The 20,104-nt window shown below is 47.8% G+C and overlaps 5 protein-coding genes across 5 annotated transcripts; 1 reads left to right on the forward strand and 4 right to left on the reverse strand.

Annotated features, from left to right (window-relative positions):
- Positions 1-1,363: 1,363 nt before the first annotated feature.
- N7469_002159 (Na/H antiporter) lies at positions 1,364-1,591 on the reverse strand (the record flags this gene model as incomplete). The annotated part of the gene is made up of 1 exon (XM_056641079.1): positions 1,364-1,591. One exon carries the CDS (start codon positions 1,589-1,591, stop codon positions 1,364-1,366), a length of 228 nt encoding a protein of 75 aa, XP_056503573.1.
- An 856-nt stretch (positions 1,592-2,447) lies between these two features.
- Positions 2,448-4,102, reverse strand: N7469_002160 (uncharacterized protein; the record flags this gene model as incomplete). The annotated part of the gene is made up of 2 exons (XM_056641080.1): positions 2,448-2,792; positions 2,924-4,102. 2 exons carry the CDS (start codon positions 4,100-4,102, stop codon positions 2,448-2,450), a joined length of 1,524 nt encoding a protein of 507 aa, XP_056503574.1.
- Positions 4,103-9,241: 5,139 nt separating this feature from the next.
- Positions 9,242-10,768, reverse strand: N7469_002161 (SET domain-containing protein; the record flags this gene model as incomplete). Its single annotated transcript, XM_056641081.1, has 4 exons — positions 9,242-9,589; positions 9,670-10,231; positions 10,324-10,550; positions 10,622-10,768. 4 exons carry the CDS (start codon positions 10,766-10,768, stop codon positions 9,242-9,244), a joined length of 1,284 nt encoding a protein of 427 aa, XP_056503575.1.
- Positions 10,769-11,979: 1,211 nt separating this feature from the next.
- N7469_002162 (anion exchange family protein) lies at positions 11,980-14,104 on the forward strand (the record flags this gene model as incomplete). Its single annotated transcript, XM_056641082.1, has 7 exons — positions 11,980-12,212; positions 12,265-12,620; positions 12,675-12,850; positions 12,913-13,116; positions 13,173-13,316; positions 13,377-13,800; positions 13,860-14,104. 7 exons carry the CDS (start codon positions 11,980-11,982, stop codon positions 14,102-14,104), a joined length of 1,782 nt encoding a protein of 593 aa, XP_056503576.1.
- Positions 14,105-15,114: 1,010 nt separating this feature from the next.
- N7469_002163 (inorganic phosphate transporter) lies at positions 15,115-16,845 on the reverse strand (the record flags this gene model as incomplete). Its single annotated transcript, XM_056641083.1, has 1 exon — positions 15,115-16,845. The coding sequence occupies one exon, from the start codon at positions 16,843-16,845 to the stop codon at positions 15,115-15,117; it is 1,731 nt and encodes a 576-aa protein (XP_056503577.1).
- Positions 16,846-20,104: the final 3,259 nt, after the last annotated feature.

Below are 20,104 nucleotides of genomic sequence, written 5' to 3' on the forward strand. Positions count from 1 at the left end.
TTACAACTAACGTTCCGATCATGCTTTTATAGTCTAGCACTTGACCTTTTGAGCTTAATGATAGTATCTGAGGCTTGGATTGATTCACCACACTTAATGCTGAGTATAAGTTTCCCAGGCCTCATTATGGCCCAGGAAAATCCCGCATACTTTAGATTATGGCGACACTGAATAGTATATTACCTTTCTCATTTTCCCGCGCTGATAAGGAAATCTTTCTTGTTTTTTATTTTTTATTTTTCAGCGTAATTCATAACAGAGGATGTCGGATCCTTTAAACGGCCCCACCACTTCCTCGGCTGTGATAGTTGTCATTAGTGTTGTGTTAGCGGTCGGGTTATGGTAAGCATTTGCCAAAACGATCTACCAGCCACCATGACTGAGCACGCCCTCCTGCGTAAATAGTGGCGCGGGTTTTGCGCAATGGTTATTTCGTCACAGAGGAAGGTCAGGATCGTCTGCACAAGATAGCACGGTGTTGCCAATATCCAGGTTCATTCAGCCGCAGACAATCGAGGTCCAAACGCAGCCACAGCTGCTGCCAACTGAGGATGATCTCGATAAATGGGTACCAATAATGGATTTTAAAACATGGAAGGGTCAACAATCACGTGCAAGGCATTGGTTCGATATCAAATCACGCTATCAGATGGGTTTCGGCTAATGATTGGAAAAGTGCGCACTCAAACTCAATCAAGCCTGAGACCCAGGATAACCTAGCCACCACTTCCATTTCCAAAGTTTCTACTTCTTTTCCAATAGCTCCAGCTAAAGACCCGGTGAATTTATCACCATTGAAAGGTGGTCCTGATAAACTTCGAATGTCAGTTCCCGACAAATCTCCTAGTAACAGAGTGCATCTCGAGTCGTCTCAACCGCCTGACGATGTGGGAATACATTCTATAGCTGCACAGCAAACGACAGCGCAGGCGACTTCAGACGACATGTTTTCAAATTATGTTTGCGCTATATGCTTGGGTATTGTTGGAGATGAAGTCGAGGTACGCGGTCTTTCATGTGCTCATGTTTTCCATGTTGATTGCGTGAACAACTGGTTACTCCGGTGTCAACCATGCTGCCCAGTATGCAAGCGTCCTTTCAGATGTGGCCAATAATGATGTAGAAAACGGACCAATAGAACACCGGGCCTTTTAAATACAAACTTATTCCTCTCCTTATCAATTCCTCCGCATCACAAAAAGCAAATAAAAGATGACAGCGACAAGACAAGAGCTGTAAGCGGATCGGAGAACTGACTCGACCGATTATGACAGACCTAGTAACTGCGACTTGAACGTAGCGATAGCAAGATCAAAGGAGTCCCCGTGCCCCATTGAACTCAGAAAATCAGATTACTCCGAGCTCAGCGAGAGTTGACGGTCCCGGAGTCTTCATTTGAGATCATTGGAGACTCAGTGACAGCGAGATTTACTGGTCGATTAGGCCCATCAGTTTGTCCGGAACCAGGCTGCTCTTTGGCAGATGGGACCACTGGGCGGCCGATACGAAATGATGGCGGTTGTGGCGTAGTTGCCGTAGTTGCCCGGGTACCACATTTGCGACTCCGGAAGCTAGAGATCGATAAAGGCATCGCGATGCTATGAAAATAGTTCGAGTTGGAGTGAGAGACTGGCTCCGGTTCATCAAGTCTTGTACTGATGACACTCGATTTAGTTCGTGGCAGACGATAGCCAGCCTTACCAATCGGGACAGATAGCCCATGCACGACAATGCTGCAAATTACCAAAAACCACACCACAATATTGACAGCGTCGGCGACTTCTTGAGCATCTTGTCGGGCTTTGCCATCCACCGTAATCTCGAATAAGAATATTCGGCTTATTGAGACATAGAAAATCGCTCCAACACCGATAGGGCCGAAAAATCCAACAAAACAAGCCTGTCGAAAATGCTCAATTTGATGGATATACTTGTGAATGGCAAACACAAGTATGAGGGCGTGCGATTATAAAGGTGACATTTTCCTTTTTTCTACCCTAGGCCTGGTACTCTCTTTGTTTGCTGTACAAAGTACCGTGCCGATAAGAAACAAAGAACTCCCACTAAGACCCACTCGAGGGTTTATTTGGCTCTCAGATTGGCTCTTTCGATCCAGGGCTCGACAGCATCGCTATGGTCAAGTTCGATATTGACTAGCGGTCTCTGCTCAATCGCATAATCAAAAACATGAAGCAGAGTTCCTCTAACAAGCCCACCGACGGTGCTTGGGCTGGAGGAGATTGAACTGACAAATGACGCGCTGGGTCAAAGCACGGAGGGAGTCTCCACAGATTAATGTGGTCCGGATATCCGCAACCTTGGCTCAGTGGCTGATAGCCAAGGGAAATGAAAGGAGGCGGACGCAATGCATCGACGGGCGTTGAAAGCTCGGGAAAAGGTGCTTGAATGGACACTCACACCCACATCAATAACCTTGTTAGACTTCTCTACACTGTCAAATGATTCTGTAGATCAAGGACTGAACAATAGTCATTCATATCCCATACTTGAATCTCCTGCTCAGCCTTGCGCTTTTCCTCCATTTTTGAAAGTAGTTGATTCTCGGCTTTTGACCTCCTTTTGTGGGTAGAGCTTGGTTTCGCCGCCGCCAAGTCACGTCTCCTTTGCGCCTCAACGATATCGTCGTAGCTCATCACTTTGGCATGTCCTACGACTGTTTGGCCACTGGATTGTCGAGAAGTCTTCTCATTGTTCTGTTCAAATAGGATTCGGTTTTCCTCCAGTAACAAGGTGCGCTCCGCAAAGACCTGTTCAGCTGCGCGGCCGAGTATCTGCAGACGATGTTTGCACACACTGTCTAGATTCCGGATATCTTTCTCCACCTCTTTGCGAAGCAAGGCGAATTGATCAAGACGTTTGGAGTGTGATAGACATTGAGGGACACGGTCGGGTTGTGCCTTACAGGGACAGTAATCTGTGCCTCGGGCCGAGATGCTTGGATATCTCGGAGGACGCGAGACGGGTCGAATGGAAAGAGGCCGCTTCTAGACCAGGCAGATCGTATATTGCGAGGCGTAAATGCTTCTGCACGGGCGCGACCATAAAGATAAGTGAAGTGGGGCTTGCCGATGTTATTCACCCCAGCCCGACACGCCTGCTCAAGCTGTGCCCGATACGCCGTCTTTAGAGGACTGAAGACACCCACATCGCACGGCTGCAGTTTGTGCGATGTATGAGAAGGGAGACGACATAGAATGATGCGGTTAGCAAAGCAAAATTTCAAGACTTCCAGAGACTCATGGGTGCCGAAACCATCACAGATCAACAGTCGTGGCCGACCCCCGGCTCGGTCTCGAGTCTGCGGATCGAACACATGCTTTATCCAGTACAAACTGATTTCTGTGTTGGTGTAACCTGTCTTGGAGCAGGCATAATGCCATCCGGGAGTAGCGTGAGTGGTCCAGGAACTACGATGGGTGGCTGCTGGCCAGATGATGAGAGGGTGCAGGAATCGGCCATCAGCAGAAATACATTCAATCGCCGTGACCAGCGTGCGCTTCACCGTGGTCCTCCGGTGCTTTCTCAAGTCATTCTTGCCAACCAGCACTTTGATGGAGTTAAGAACGCTGAGAAGAACTCCTGGCTCGTCCATATTATACACGTTTTCTGGGAGGACGGTCGCATCGGCCAGCTCTTGACCAATGATGGCAAACCAATGCCGGACTTTGTCTTCGATTTGCCGGTCATCTCGCTTCCAGTCAATCGCTCGTAATCGACGCGCTCTTAACTCCGGGTGTCGTCGATAAAAGCCTTGCGGCCAATTTTTCCCCGGAGGTCGGACCTTAAGACTAGGATCTCTAGCCTGGAAAATTGAAGACCGTTGGCGCACGATGACCACGGCAAGCGATCGGAGAAACTTGACCGGAAGAGGATAGCCGTTGTCTGCCAACCGCAACACATATCCAACCAAGGCTTGCTCTTCTTGCGGGGTGAGATACTGCTGGTTGGCGGCTTTGTCAGCGAGGGACGGTTGGTTATTGGCCCGTTGCCACAAGGTGGATGCGGGGATACTCGTCGATCGTGACCGGGTTGCGTACGATGTGCGCGCAGGACGCTGATGGCCTGGAGACAACGTGGCCATTTCCAGTCCGGTTTCTTGAGAGGCATCTCCTACTTGGACAGAACTATGCAGACCATAAATGTGCGAAGGAGTATGAAAATCGCGGAATACATGAATAGCCCTAGTGAATTCCACATCACTTTATGTATGTAAAAATGGTTCTATTTGAATTTCCTGACTAGCTGTAGACAAAGTTTTCTAGAAACATATTTCACCAGCCAGACCCGATGATGCCATCACAATCCTTAGGTACACTGCCGAATGGCATTGCATGTCCGCGCAAAGTTTGGCAACCGTGTCAATCACGGTATCTGGAAAATGCTAGCATCTGCCAAACCGTTGAAACGTGATGACTGTCAGTGTGGTTCCAGACTCAATTAATCGCTGCGGATTAACTATTAGACATAAACTTTACCGGTCTATTGGTAGTGGTGAATTGGTAGTGGTGAATTGGTGAATCGTCATCAATCACCAGCCGAAAGATCGTGTTTTTGCCAGTTACGCAGCCAAAGATGGCTATATCCTGCGATCTGAGCATAGTTCTTACGTATTCTGTTATTATGAGAACAGAATTATGAACAAAACCCCCTGACTAATTAAACATAGTCAGACAGTGAGTGGTTGACCGTTGAACCCAGAGAGCATTTGAATGCTGTGGGCTGAGCAGAAATAAATACTGTTGAGCAAAATTGATAGCGCAGTTATGTTAATCGAAATGAACACACTTTTTGGCCATCAACGGCACCTGAACTACCGTACAGACTGGGAAAATTCCACCGTTTGGCAATTTTCACCAGGGTACTTGACTGGCTCAAGTTAAACAGTTGTTGCTGGTGAAACCCCACATCCTACCTTTTGCGACAGTTGGTCACGTGGAGTTTGGGGTCTACGTGATCCCCCAAGGAACAGGAAGTTTTTATTGTACATGTATGTAAGTTCACGTGAGTCGCTTTTCCCACATGGGGCTTGCCTTGAAGAGGCTAGCTCCATGATAGGCCAATCACGGCTAGTATGAATTACAGCGCACAGTCGCTATGTGTTATGTACATAATATCGACAATCGTACAAAGACTGAAATCAACGGAGAAGGCATTGGTTTGTGCTCACAGCCAAAAAGTTTACAGCCAAGATACACACCAAGTTGTTTTCAATGGTCCTAAAACTTTAGAACTCGAGTGGCGCTTTCACTTCTCAAGGCGCGTTGCAATTCGTGAATATGAATATGACATGGAGATCAAAGGGTCGGGTTTGCGATGAAGATATGAGGCACAACCGAAAGTGTTACAATAACTGGAACCTGGAGCATGATAATCTCCAGCATAATATTAGAGTAGTCGAGGTCCTTCAAATTGCGTGTAGCGTCAATTTGTCCCTTTTATTCAATGACTCTAAGCATAGCGAGCAGAAAAGACACAAGATACCAAGCAACGAGGAATTATGTGCTCGAGGATCTCACGCAGATCTTGTCTTGCCACGCACACTCAATCCTCGCGGACGGCCGTGGTCGTCACCTGATTGATAGCCGGAGCATAGTGAAGTAATCGTCCGTAACAATTACAGACGGGCTGTGGGGCAAGTACTCGATTAAGCGACAGTAGTAAATTTCATACACAACTCTACACCATTGTTATTTTCCCGTGTATTTGACTTCGTAACTGTTGTCGAGGTCTCTTCAGAGTGAGAGCCGCCGCTTTGTTACTCGTGATCAGTGTGATCCTAAAATCTTTCAGTCCCACAAGTATCTTGAGTGTATGCACCATTGCCGCTAGCTCTGCGGAAAATGGATTTTGCTCTGTTCTCGCACCCAACGTGACGGACAAGACCTTCAGCCTCACTTTCCGATAGCGGGGTGGTTGTTTCTCGATCGCCACTCCAAAACCGACCAGCTCATTCCGTGCCGAGCTGCTGAAGGCGATCTGCATTGATCCGCCTGGTACAGTTGGCCCCTCCGAGATGGGCTCATCATCTATTAGCATGCGTGCCTCCTATGGTGCCAGTGTAAACGGGCCAAGAGACATAAACTACATAGTCAAGATTGCCCGTGGCCAAGCCTTAACGAGCCCTTGAAACCAATGTAAAGCAGCTTCACCAGGCCCGCTTGTTCAGGCCACTGCCCTGGTTTTCAGCACGCGCATCTTTCGATGGACGCCCTCTAGATATTGAGGCCCCGGCCAAAACCTCTCACCCCAGGTGTCTCCAGGTTGTTCCTTAAGCATGCATCATCAGCATTCAGCTAGAACGACATCACATCCATCGCTCAGCCGCAGATTCTCAGTGCGAGTGAGATAGTAAAGGCAGGTCGGACCTGCCGCACTAGGACGACACCACTTAGGCTGGGAGATTTCAGGTCCTCAGTGCGAGTGAGGTAGCTGTTTCTGTCTCTTTGCACACCGACACGCGCGTCCGTCCTCTCGGGCCACATAGACAGTCTCGTCGGGTCCTCTCGACTCGTCCGTCACTCCCAGTATGTGCCACGCCCCAAAGGGAGAAGCCTCCCTCCTTCGCGTTACCGGTCAAGATCTCTCTCGGCCGGCCGACCGTGTCTTGCAAAGGCTGTCATGAGTATCCCCAATGGCCCTGCAGGATACCCTGACTGTCCTTCACTAACCAAGCTTGGGTCCCTGGTTTTGCAGCCCTTCCGAGCACCCGTGGCTGTGCCTTAACGAGTTCGTCGAGGGTCGTCACCAGACTGTACACCCCGCTTGACAGATGCCACAGGATGTCCTAGTCAGAGTTGCCCGTAGCTTCGCTTTAACGAGGTTCCGACCCAGGCCGTTCCATGGAGCTCCCAAACGACATCATACAGTTTGCTGCGCCACCAGTTGTAATCCCCCTCGCCGCTCAACGCCATCATACGTGTTCTCCTTTGTTCGTATCGATTTTTTGTATGCTGTCTTCGATATTTCCTCGTTCAGTTTGTTGGGCGTCTCGCAATCTCAGAGGGTGTTCAAGCTCAGAGGTGTCCTGTCTCCTGCCTAGGCGATATCACAACCGCTGGAGAACAAGTCCAGCTTCGGTCTCAAGTACGAGTCGAGTAGGCAACCGTCGGATGGTTTTCATAACCCGTTTTGCTCTGATTTGTGTGGGGTGAACGGGAGTCGTCAACCACGGAAAACTCTGCGGCCCGACCCCTATTCACCCCACGCGGATTCTTTTGGCTTCCCCTCCACAAAATGTGAGGATACTAACACCGGACACCACGAGAAGGTAGAGATCCCTCGTCCTAACTGCTTGACGAGAGCAGTTACCTAGCGTACTCGCCAGGGGCACCTTTTGCTACAGTGTGTCCCGAACCTGGTGTCACCACCTCCACTCTTTGATTATTATTTTAATCTGGATTACTAATATCCGCTAATTCCTATTTGGAATTAATCCGTGTATCCTTGGCGCTGGGGCCTGTATTGCTGCTTACAGACCGTACCTACCGCAAGGGTGGGGTTGTATTCGCTTGTGCTTTATTACATCCGACACCTTCTTACCCCACCTCGAAAGATGATCCTCAAGTACCCATAGCCTCAACCATTATTCTGAGTGGCCACATCAGGATGGCACCAAACTTAGCCCCTTCAAAGCATGAGCTTATCTCTGATATGATCCACAGTGGAGAGCTTTCTGTATCGCAGATGGCACGTGCTGCTGGCTGCAACAGGAGAACCATCCTGAGAGTATCCTCCAATATAAGGATTTTCGGCAGCGTCAAAGCCCCACCAAATAAGGGTGGTCGACCCCGAAGCGTTACTCCAGTTATGCTGGAAGCTCTATGTGACCCCCTACCCTAAACCCTAATCTTTATCTCCACGAGATGGCAATCTTTCTCTGGGACGAGTTTGCTATTCAAGTAACAACTTCAAGTATCAGTCGCGCTCTTGCCTTTAAAGGCTGGTCAAAAAAGACTATCCGAGTCTAGGCTCGAGAACGCAATCAAGACCTCCGCGACGAATATTTTCACTTTATCTCAGATTTTCAGTTGTACCATCTTGTCTATGTGGATGAGTCAGGTTGTGATAAACGAATAGGCTTTAGGCGAACAGGCTGGTATCCACTAGGCACCGCGCCAGTCCAAGTGTCTAGATTTCATCGTGATCAGCGATATCAGATTTTACCTGCATATGCTCAGGATGGGATTGTCCTTTCTCGGGTTTTCCGAGGCTCGACTGATGCATCTGTCTTCAGAGATTTTATTGAGCAGCTTCTTCAGCACTGCGGAAAGTGGCCGGAGCCTAAGTCTGTGCTAGTCATGGATAACGCATCTTTCCATCATTCCGATCAGATAGAAAATATGTGCTCCGAGGCCGGAGTGAAGCTAGTGTATTTACCTCCATACTCGCCAGGCTTGAATCCTATTGAGGAGTTCTTTGCCGAGCTCAAGGCCTTCATCCGGCGTAATTGGAAGTCCTACGAAGATAATCCTGAGCAAGGATTTGATAACTTCCTCGAATGATGTATTGATGTGGTTGGTGCGAAGGAGAAAAGTGCAGAGGGACACTTTCGACATGCAGGTTTGACCATAGAAAATATATAAGGCAGCTATTGTATTTACACCGATATCTGGAAATCCCCTCGATCAGTACTGAGAGTAAGGATACAGCGGGATGAGGGAAAAAGGAGTGTACTTGCTCCCTCAAGCATAGCTTTGAGATAAAGCTACTTCGTATGTATCTATAGGTCGGGCTTGACAATTGCAGATGTTTAGTGAAACTACATTAAATATCCTTGTTGTACGAATATCGAAACTAGAATAATAATACGTCCACAGAATAAGTGACGGTAAGACTCACCTAACACCAGGGTATACCGGAGGGTATACCGATGGGTAGATGGAAGGTCCAATCTGGTATACCACCAGATGTACCTTCCAGTATACCATACTACGAAGGACTGGGTATATAAGACTACTTTCCTACACATACATTGAGATTTTTTGCGACCAATCTAACTATTGTTAAGAGTTTTGTCTGTCAATGAGAATACCTAAATCTTTGGGCATCAAAGGATAGAGGAGCTTCAGTCAAACTTGAAACTCAATTCGCGGAAAGAAAGGAATTGAAGGTGCATCCAGTCTACCGAATCATCCACGAGGAAAACCATCATGAGAATGTAATTCGCTTTGTTGAAGAAGCTGAATAGTACTTCAGCCGAGAACTCCGTTTTTGGGTTGTCTCACAACCTAATGTCGCCCTGGCGGGGAAAGCGACAGCCTGTTTCCCCGCAAAGACAGTTCTTCTTCAATTCTCTCCAGTAAAAATCTGAATAGTCCACCGTTATTTCACTGCCAGCCTCAACTCCGCGAGAAACCACGAGCACACGTTCTACTCCGCGCCAATAGAATCTCTGGAATTGGCAGTTGGGTCGGCATGAATGATTGATGAAACGAGTGAAATTACCTAGGTGGCCTTGGAAAATTTGATAGGGTCGTTCTGGTGTTCCGCCCATCATCACATCCATACCATCAATTCCGAGAGTAATGAAACCGACGAATTCTGCAATAGCTGTGCCTCGTTCAAATGGCTTTCACACATCGGTAAGTACGCAAACCATTGAAATAAAGAAAGGCGATTGAACAGAGAAGGGGCTTTAAAACGACATACGCAGCGAGCAACCACTCCGTTATTCTTGCCACTAGCTGTGTGAAATATTTGGACCGGAGAAGGACAACGAACACAGCCAAATAGATTTGGAAAACAGGAACAGTAGTTGGATGTCGCATTATCCGACTGTTTTTCCTTGCATATTTGACACAAATCGGGGTCTACCCCTGGCTCGTGTCGAGGGTCCTCCACACCGAACACCTCCTGGTCAATCACACAGTCCTCAACGAACTGATAGTCGAAGCCATTCGGTAATGGCAGATGTGAATAGGTCTCTTGAAGCGGTAAAGCTGGTCCAGTATCGACTGTAACCCATTCATGAGGGTGACCAGTGTATCGACGGGGCCCACTTTGGTCTATAATTCGAAGGAGGTCTCGCCAACCGGGGTGGAGAGTATCTGCGGCGACTTCGAGACTGGGTGCGATGTGACGCAACCGAGTGGTGAGGCCGTTTTCAAAGCCAATCCTATACTTGCAGAAGCGATAAACCCCGGACCCGGCAAAGATCAGACTAGCCCAGCCCCCCGAATCCTTAACTTCTTTGTAGCCACGCCACACCGCCCTCAGTACTTGTTAGCAATAAAGTCTATGAGGAGAAAAGAAAGAGGGAAGGGGATAGGAACGAAGCAAACAATATGTGAACGAGCGACTTACATCCTGTTCCTGAGCTCTTTTTCTTGCCAGCCCAGTATGCTACAGGCTTCTTTCAGCGCTATCATTCGAGCTTCGACATTCGTACAATCTGGATACTCGATGCGAATCGATGCAATTCGTGCTTCGTAGCATTCCACCCAGTATGATTGAATAACCATCTCCAGAGCTCGTGACGAACGGCTTTGATCACAGTATGTTCTGCACAAGCTGTTGATGGCTCTGAACACCTAGTACTCCATGTGGCCCCATTAGATCATTCGGTTCCCGATCGCCATGTTCGGAACATTACCGTACATACTTCTTGGCCGACACCAGTGCGAAGACTAAACTCTGGCCTGCGATCCTGTAAAATCGTCAGTGTTGGTGAACATATTGAGCCGTTCTGTTGACGATAACCACCGGAAATGAGACACTCAACGTAATTGGAGAGTGCACCTGTCGCCATATTCCCGAGATGAATTTATCTATCGAGGAAGGTTGCAACTTGGGAGTTGCTGAACCTTTCGCAGCTCTCTTGCGTTGAGGGAAGCGAGTATCACAGTGGAATTGACGGACCAGCGGTTCTGTGGTATTGGACGACCGGATGCAATCTTCGGCCACTATTTCTTTATCAGATTCAACATCCTCCATTCTCACAGCTATGGCTTGCGATTTTGACGGTCGCAGCCCGCTAACGGTTTTGTGCCTCGGTCTTTCAAGGTTGGACCGGCATATGGACGGAGGCATGAATGGACAGCTGTCACGACCAGACTGCGCGTTGAGCCCGGACTAATCCCTCAATCTCAGCAAACGGGCCAAATTTGACAGTGCACACACCGAGGCATGAGTAACTCACTTTGATTGGAGCCTTCGAATAAGTAACTTGCCCGGGCCCCATAGCCGAGATACGATCCTCCTTCATGCTCAACCATCCCTAAGTTCGAGTTATTTCATTATTCATTTTAACATGCTTATCTGCTTCGTACTAGTGACAGAGACTTGTTATTCGGCCCGGTAGAAGTCGACTTGGCAGGATCCGAAGTGCACACCACGACATCAATTCGCAAGCAGACTCCTTCATCTTGCGTGCTGAGAGAGTCTAGAGTAGATGCAAGCTGAGTCGTAAAGTCGGCATTTTGAAACAGATCCGACAATTTTGCCACGTCCGGATGGTGTGCGAGCGGATGCATCGTCAAGGGTTGTGGGAGTCTGTACACGCTGTGGCTCCGTTCTTGCGACGGGAGTGGATTCTGCCCGGGCAGAAAATACTGACTCAGCATTTGCGCAGTTCAGGCTTGGGATTTGATCATGACGACACAACGAATCTGTGGGACCGTGAGGAATGGCCGATCGAACCCCTAATGTGTTCTATAAGATGATGAGACTCTTCACAGAGCTGAAGATAAAGCCACAAACCATTCGTTGGGCCCGTAGGTGAAAGTTGCTTCCTAAATTGAAGTCCAGGAGAGATGAAGAGACTTCGAAGGACTTGAAGACTCGGTAGATCTCGGTCGGTGCATTCTCGTTCAAGGTTGGGCAATCAGACTGAACCAGCCTAGCACGCCTCCAGTGGAGCTTGAATAGCAAAACTATAAATTGAACTTCCTTCACCTTTTTGTGACCATTGACTTTCTTTCTATCCTCAAACCCGCACTTTCTCCAGCAATACTCGAAACCATGCCGTCCGCCTCTGGTGCCGCTGACGTATCTTCACCACCCATTGAGAGAGAAAGGTCCGCGGTATCCTATACCTACGATAACATCAAAGGATGGAAAAGCATGCGTGTGCTTCGGATCGGAAGGGGGATGTATCATGATGTCCGGAGACGCCTTCCCTATTATTGCAGTGACATTCGCGACGCGTGGACGTACAGGACCGTCGCCAGTATCATTCGCATGTATTTCGTGAAGTATGTTAGCATGAGCCCACAGTCAGATACAATACTAACAGCTGAATTTTAGCTTGCTTCCAGCCATAGCCTATACGCTGGATATGAATCGGAGGACTGGGCAATTTTATGGCGTCAATGAATCACTTTTCTCATCAGCTCTGGCGGCAATGGTATTCAGTATCTTTGCAGTGCAGCCTCTAACCATTGTCGGCATAACTGGACTGATCTCCTTATTTAATTACACCATATATGACATCGTCATGATCTATGAGCCGTCCATTTACCCCGAATTCATGTGTTGGGTGGGAATCTGGGGAGCTATTTTCCATTGGATTGTTGCGCTTTGCAATCTCTGTGACTATATGCGATACGTGACAGACTTCTCAAGCGAAACATTTGGTTTCTATGTCGGGACCATCTATATCAGTCAGTATCAACGCTGTGATAACATGCAATAAAGTTCACTAACTAGGAGCTTAGGCAAGGGCGTGGAGGAGCTAATTAGCGAATTCACATCCAAAGGACACATCGCTGGATTCATGAGCTGCATGGTTGCTATTTTATATTCTCTGACAATTTATAGTTTAGAAGCCATTGGTTCCAGCACCGTCTGGAGGCCCGGTTTTTGGGGTTTGCTGGCTGACTACGCATACGTGGTATGTATGGATCAAAACATTTTAGGTTTGCACATAGCTTGTTACTCATGATTTGCTCTTAGATCGGTACAATATTCTGGGTCGGGTTCTCGCATATCCCTGGACCCCTTCAATCTGCAAATGTCACCCGTGTACCCATCAGCAAAGCCTTTTACCCCACACAGCCACGAGGCTGGCTAATTCAATTCTGGGAACTGGATACCAAATGGGTGTTTGCAGCGCTTCCGTTTGGATTCTTGATCATGTTGCTATTCTATTATGATCATGTATGGACCCCTTTCCAAATAAACCTGTATTGACGGTGATGTTAAAACAGCCACAGAATGTCAGTAGCCTCACAGCCCAGGCTCGGCATTTTCCTCTCCGAAAGCCGGCTGGCTTTCACTGGGACTTTTTCCTTCTCGGTTGCACCACATTCATTGCCGGAATCACTGGAATCCCCTTTCCCAATGGACTAGTCCCACAGGTAAGATGGCGTATTGGTGTCTTACAAATCCAATTTGTTGTCTCTAACAATCTAAGGTAGGCGCCTGTGCATACGGACTCATTGACTGTCTATGACACCGAACTGCGAATCATATCAACCGAGGAAGGCGAGGGGTCCGAGATCCGTCGCCCTGTCATCAGTGCAGTTGCTGTTGTTGAACAGCGCATATCGCATTTTGTCATGGGGCTAGGGATCATTGGTACCATGACAGGACCAATTCTGGTCGTCCTTCACACTATGCCGTCTGCCGTATTCGCGGGTGTTTTTTTCATTGTTGGTTGGGGTTCTATCGGGAGCAGCGGTATCATGCGCAAAGCTATTCATCTAATACAGGAGGATCGGTTTGTGCAGCGTGATGAGCCTCTCTTGAAAGTCCGCAGCCGCAAGGTCATGCTATGGATCGCGTGTCAGCTTATTGGGGTCGCTGCCTGTGTTGCGATATCCGAAACCATCGCTGCAATTGGTAAGCAGCTCCTTTCACATTGACTTCTATATCATGATTGACGTCTTCTGCCCTTTCAGGTTTTCCCGTGCTGATTATAGCACTCATTCCATTCCGAGTTTGGATTATTCCTAAATGGTTTTCTCGAGACGAAATTAGCGTCCTTGACGACATGACAGCCGATAACAAAGCTGTGTTGGCGAGTCTTGGTGGACTGCCCCATTTCCCAGGGGAGACTCATCCTCAGGAATCTGGTCTTGGGCGCCGGTATTCGGAACAGAAGAGAGGCGTCAGTAGACAAAGAGCTGGTAGTATCCACCGTTGAGTGTTGCAGGAATCCAGTCATAACGCGGCCAGATTTTCGCAGTTGTCAAGTGTGAGCTACAGCTACATACGAACAAATCTAAACTCAAAACATGAGACTGGTCCAAACTATGCTCCTTTTTCTCTCCAATTCTAGCCCATATTATTCGCCACGTAGGTTTCCAGGAGCACTAGTTAGTACCTAGCAGAGTAGTATGTAAACCGAGATGGTTGAGTCGCGTCTCGTTGCGCCGGTCGGGTAAAAACCGGCGGTATGAGAAGAGTGGCACCAGTGACGCAATACAGTATACTTCTTTGATCTTGGATCTTTCGAATATGCTACCTGCAAACTTTAGAGTTCTCAATTTTAGTGTCCTGATTACCCAGGTCGCCGCTTATGGAAGCAACGGGGTTAATGATCTGGACGGAGCCAGACTGCGAAGGCATCCCATCCTCAACTATCTTTGACTGAGACAAACCTAGCAAATAAGATATCTCGATTACGCGAGAGTGTGGCATGTGGCAGCAGACCCAATACTCAGTAGGGATATGCCATGCACATCTTTTATCCAAAGCTACTTCCCTATGAATGGAAGTAAGGGATGCCACAATACAACCCCGTTTACTTGCCACCGACTGTGGGTGAATCGTGGTCTCCCACAAAATCTAAATGGCCCATCTATAGTCTCGAGCTTCTCCTTGCCGTCCTCGTTCCCTTTAATCAGTCCAAGCCAGCCATCAAGCACACCTAGCTCACGACCAGACCAATTTTGCATTCGTCGTGTCGAAGGCAACACGGAAACCGTTCTAACAACTGTCGAGTACAAGCCGCCTGTCGCATGAGTTGAGTTATTTGAGAGACGATTGGGGGTTTTCGAAGGCTGATTCCAAATTTCTATACATACCCAAAATCATTTACCATGCTATTTGAATCTATTTTTGAAAGCGAAGACATGGGAGGAAATATTGAAGAATTACATTCGATGCCCAGCATATTTATATACTAGCTGTTGAATTCCTCTGACTCATAGATTACAGGTGAGGAGTATTCAACGCCATCAAACAAGCAAGTCCGGCTATAAGTCCTGCGCAGGGAAGTGTCAAAACCCAACCACCGAAAATGAAGCCCAATTGTCTCCAATTGACTGCTCCAAGATCGTAATTCATAAGTGCTACACCCATAGACGCGCCCGTCAAGCATTGTGTAGTCGAGACAGGTAAGCCAAGCCGTGAAGCCAAAAGTACCGTGATAGCCGCACCAAGCTCGACACTGAATCCACGAGTTGGTGACATTTGAGTGATTTTGTTTCCAAGTGCGCGCACGATATTGTATCCATAGAACCAAAATCCAAGACCAAGGAGTAAACCTGCTACAACAAGGAACCAGACAGGTGTTGGCGCTTCGGTCTCAACAACTCCTGCCTTGTAGGTACTGTACACAGCTGCCCACGGCCCAACAGCGTTGGCGACATCGTTGGCACCATGCGCAATGGACATCATCATGGCCGAAACGACCTGGCAATAAGTCCAAAGATGTTCGACTCGGTCATCATAACGGTGCGCCCGGGCATGAATGGCGCGCAAGGCAGGCGAGTCATGAGTGATCACATCTCTGGTAACGCCTTGAAGAAGCAACCACTTTGTATATCCCCAGTACTTTTTCGGATTGCTCCAGGGAAGACCCTTGACCGGATCAATGAAACGCTCTCTTGGCTCGAGTATCCTTTTGCCAGTTTTGGGGGGAGAGGATGAGGCCAGTTTCTTCTCTTCGTCATCGTTCGGTTGTTCTGCGTGTGGTTTGGCAATGATTTCTGGGGATGAGGTTACCGAGTCGGTGTTTGCCGTAGTTTGTTGTTTAGTCGCGTCATATTTTCCCGCCAAAACCTCTCCATATGAGTCTTGATAGTAGTTTGTGACGGTCGATTGGCTTTTGCTAGGGAAGTATAGGGGCGGGTCCTCTTTCATAAGAAGTGGACCGAGGGGAACGTGGTAAATCTTGACACGGGTGTCTCCTTTCACTAGACGGCGATGGAAATATGGGACGAAGAAGGCATAAGCGAGAAGAAGGCAGCCGAAGAAAACGCCCAGTATGATTCCAACCGCCTTCCCGGCTCCGAACTCTTCGAGTGAAGGCGCAGTAGGGGCCTCAATGGTGATGAAAAGAGCTAAAATAGCGCCCGTCAAGGCCAGATAGAAAGGTATCAGACGCATAGCCCATTTGAACGAGTCCTGCCGTTCGAGAACAGAGTACTTGACCGTGCCAAATACCAAAGCAGAGAATCCAGCGGCGATGAGAGGAGCAATGCCCCAAGATGCGGCGACCTGTGATACACTGCCTTTCTCCCACGCCCACGAGATTGAAGCCTGAGATGCAAAGCCAACACCAATCAGCGCACCAACAATGGTTTGGGTCGTTGAGACTGGGAACCCAAGTTTTGTGGAAAGCATCAACCAGGATGCGCTGCCAACTTCGGCACATGCCATGGCCAGCATCAGAGCACCTGGCTTACCATCGAATCTTTCAATACCAATAATTCCATTCTTTATGGTATCTGTTACCCTTGACCCCATGGCGACGGCACCAACAAACTCCGTTATGATAGCGAGGACACCGGCTGTCGCCATGTTTAGGGTGCGAGCGGCGACAGATGTCGCGTACGCATTGGCGACATCGTTCGCACCATTGCCAAACGCACTGAAGACGAAAGCAATGGTTGTCAGTGCCAATATCCAATCATACTTGGCAGTGACTGGGGAAACCATGATCACGGTTGGTGAAAAATTTGGAAGCGAAAATGGCGACTCGGCAACTAGACAACAGTCTGTATGAAATGATTTTTTTTCCTTCATATAACATCTCTTCTATAAAGAATGACCCCGTTAGTTTTCTCCTGCCGAGAGTTCTCAAGTCTTAGGCCTAGAGCCGCCTGGGCTCCATCGCGAGGGCGCCGAGCCTATGTCATCTTGAATTTCATCCTATGAAATTTCTCTGCTTTGTATCATGCGAGTGAAGATCCATGTTGACTGGTGGGTTGATATTTTCATGGCATGAAAGTGTCTCTCACATAGTGGGATGGGATGGCTATCGAAATTAGTTGCCAAGGGTGGACTGAGCTCGATTCCACGCCACTGGGAGGTCTGCATCGTTGAGTTCTCCGAACGACGGAGCCAGTAATATCCAAAGTAGCCGACACGTTCCTGATGGAAGCTTTATTATTGTATGCCATTTTCTGGGCACCGCGGTTTGTTGCCAGATGCCGAGATCTTGGTGGCCTTGGCCCGCCGGGCTGGATATCTTGGCGGTTTTCGCATACATGGGTCGGTCGGCACCGCCTCACTGGCCGGCTGGACTCGGAAATACTTAGATATGCTACCGATTTTCTGATATTTAAGAATTTTCTCGTTGACCTTGGCTCTTCTGGTGGGTGTATGATTGCGCCGAGACAAAACCTAAGAGCTATTGCGAAAAGCGAAATTGATTGAGGGAATAACTGTGAGTAAATGCCTGAGTCAGATATTATTTCCTGGACTAATTCGTGATTTCTTTGGCGATATGAAAACAACATCCCTGATATGCTATCGGCAACGTTAAGGGCACTATTAGTTCAATAAGAGAGAGAGTCTGTCTCAATCTTACGAATCCTCTCTGCTTCTAAGCCTATGGATGTTGATAGGTAATGAGTAGAACCACTAATCACCCTATGGATCGCCTGAAACTTTAAAGGAAGTCAAAATGCCTTTGTAACAATTGATGGTGGCACGCTGGGTCTATACATAGCGATGTCGATACGCCTTCGTTCTGAGAATGGCAACTTCATTGGTGTGCCAAGATTGCTTCCTCCAATGCCTCTCTGATAGATCGAAATCATCGGAACAATAACTTTACTGGTAGAACGGTTGGAAATAATTCAAGCCAAAAAGAAGGACAGATTGATATCCTCGTTTTCAAAAACATTGGATTACTGTTATTCTAATAAAACTTTCCCGAGTAGTAGGAAGACCAGCTATCCCCGTAACTACAAGTCTATGCACAACGCTACACAGCTTCGATAGTTCTTTGTGTCTCGAATGTGGGCTGAGCGTTCCCTAATCTTTGATTAGAAGAGAACCCCTTCCATCTTAGAACTATATCAACCTTTTCTTTGTAGAAATGTGTCAAGCGTTTTTCATGAGTAATGGGATAGGTCCTTCGAGCGGCACTATTTGAAATCCATTACTCGCCGTCCTTTTATTTGGAAGAAATAGCTGTAGCGGAGGCCGAGGCCCATCTCGCCACGGCATGACACCGACTCTGGAGACGAGCCGTGAAGATGTGGGCAGACCTCCATACACTACCAGAAACCAATCCTCTCCGCAGAAATACAGATCGGATCAGGAAATTCAGGAGATACCACCGCTCACCACTATACCAAGTGGCGGATGCGCTGAAAAACATCGAGATGGAATCGCTGGAAACCATCAACCCGTCTACACTGGCACCATGGGAAACACGCATGCAGACTGATGATGAGCCCCTCTCAGAGGGGTCAACTGTACCAGGCGGTTCAATGCAAATCGCAGTCAGCAGCTCGGCGCGGAATGAGCTGGTCGGCTTTGGGGTGGCCATCGAGAAACAACCGCCTTGCTATCGAAGAGTGAGGCTGAAGGTCTTGTCCGTCACGTTGGGTGCGAGAACAGAGCAAAATCCATTTTCCGCAGAGCTAGCGGCAATGGTGCATACACTCAAGATACTTGTGGGACTGAAAGATTTTAGGATCACACTGATCACGAGTAACAAAGCGGCGGCTCTCACTCTGAAGAGACCTCGACAACAGTTACGAAGTCAAATACACGGGAAAATAACAATGGTGTAGAGTTGTGTATGAAATATACTACTGTCGCTTAAACCCCCTTTAGTTAATGTTTGAAGACGATATTTGCACTCACTGTCAAGATTATTAGTGTCTTACTCCACCTCTTTGCGAAGCAAGGCGAGTTGATCAGAGGTGTTTGGAGTGTGAGTGAGATTGAAGGACACGGTCGGGTTGTGGCCATTTCTAATCCCGTATCCTGAGAGGCATCTCCTACTTGAAACAGAACTATGCAGACCGTAAATGTGCAAAGAAGTATGAAAATCGCGAAATACATGGATAGCCCCAGTGAATTCCACATCACTTTTATGTATGCTAAAATGGCTGTATTTGAATTTCATGACTAGCTGTAGATGAGGTTTTTAGGAAACGAATTCACCAGCCAGACCAGATGATGCCATCACAATCCTTAGGTACACTGTTCGAATGGCATTGCACCTCCATGAGAAGCTTAGCCACCGTGTCAATCACGATATCTAGAAAATGCTGGCATCTGCCAACCTGCTAAATCTTGATGACTGTCAGTGTCGTTCCAGAATCAATCGCTGCGGATTAACTATTAGACATGAACTTTACCGGTCTATTGGTAGTGGTGAATTGGTGAATCGTCATCAATCACCAGCCGAAAGATCGTGTTTTTGCCAGTTACGCAGCCAGAGATGACTCGAATACTGCGATCTGAGCATAGTTCTTACGTATACTGTTATTATGAGAACAGAATTATGAACAAAACCCCCTGACTAATTAAACATAGTCAGACAGTGAGTGGTTGACCGTTGAACCCAGAGAGCATTTGAATACTCTAGGCTGAGCTGAAATAAGCACCGTCGAGCCCGTCGAGCATAATGATTGCGCGGTCATGTTGATGGAAATGAACACACATTTTGACCATCAACCGCACTTGAACTACTGTACAGAGTGGGCAAATCCCACCATCTGGCAATTTTCACCAGGGTGCTTGATTCAAGTTAAACAGTTGTTTTTGGTGAATTCTGCGTTGATGTGACCCTTGGTCACGTGGAGTTCAGGGTCTACGTGATCCCCCGAGGAACAAGAAGTTTTCATTTCAACTGGACGGCCAATCACGTGAATCCTTTTTTTCACGTGGCGCGATTCCTGAAGGGGCTAGCTCCGTGTTAGGCCAAGCATGTTTAGTATATATGAATTATATG

Source organism: Penicillium citrinum, assembly GCF_028827155.1.
Source record: "Penicillium citrinum strain IBT 23319 chromosome Unknown utg000002l:1.0-3833315.0:1.0-3834789.0, whole genome shotgun sequence".
Lineage (NCBI taxonomy): Eukaryota > Fungi > Ascomycota > Eurotiomycetes > Eurotiales > Aspergillaceae > Penicillium > Penicillium citrinum.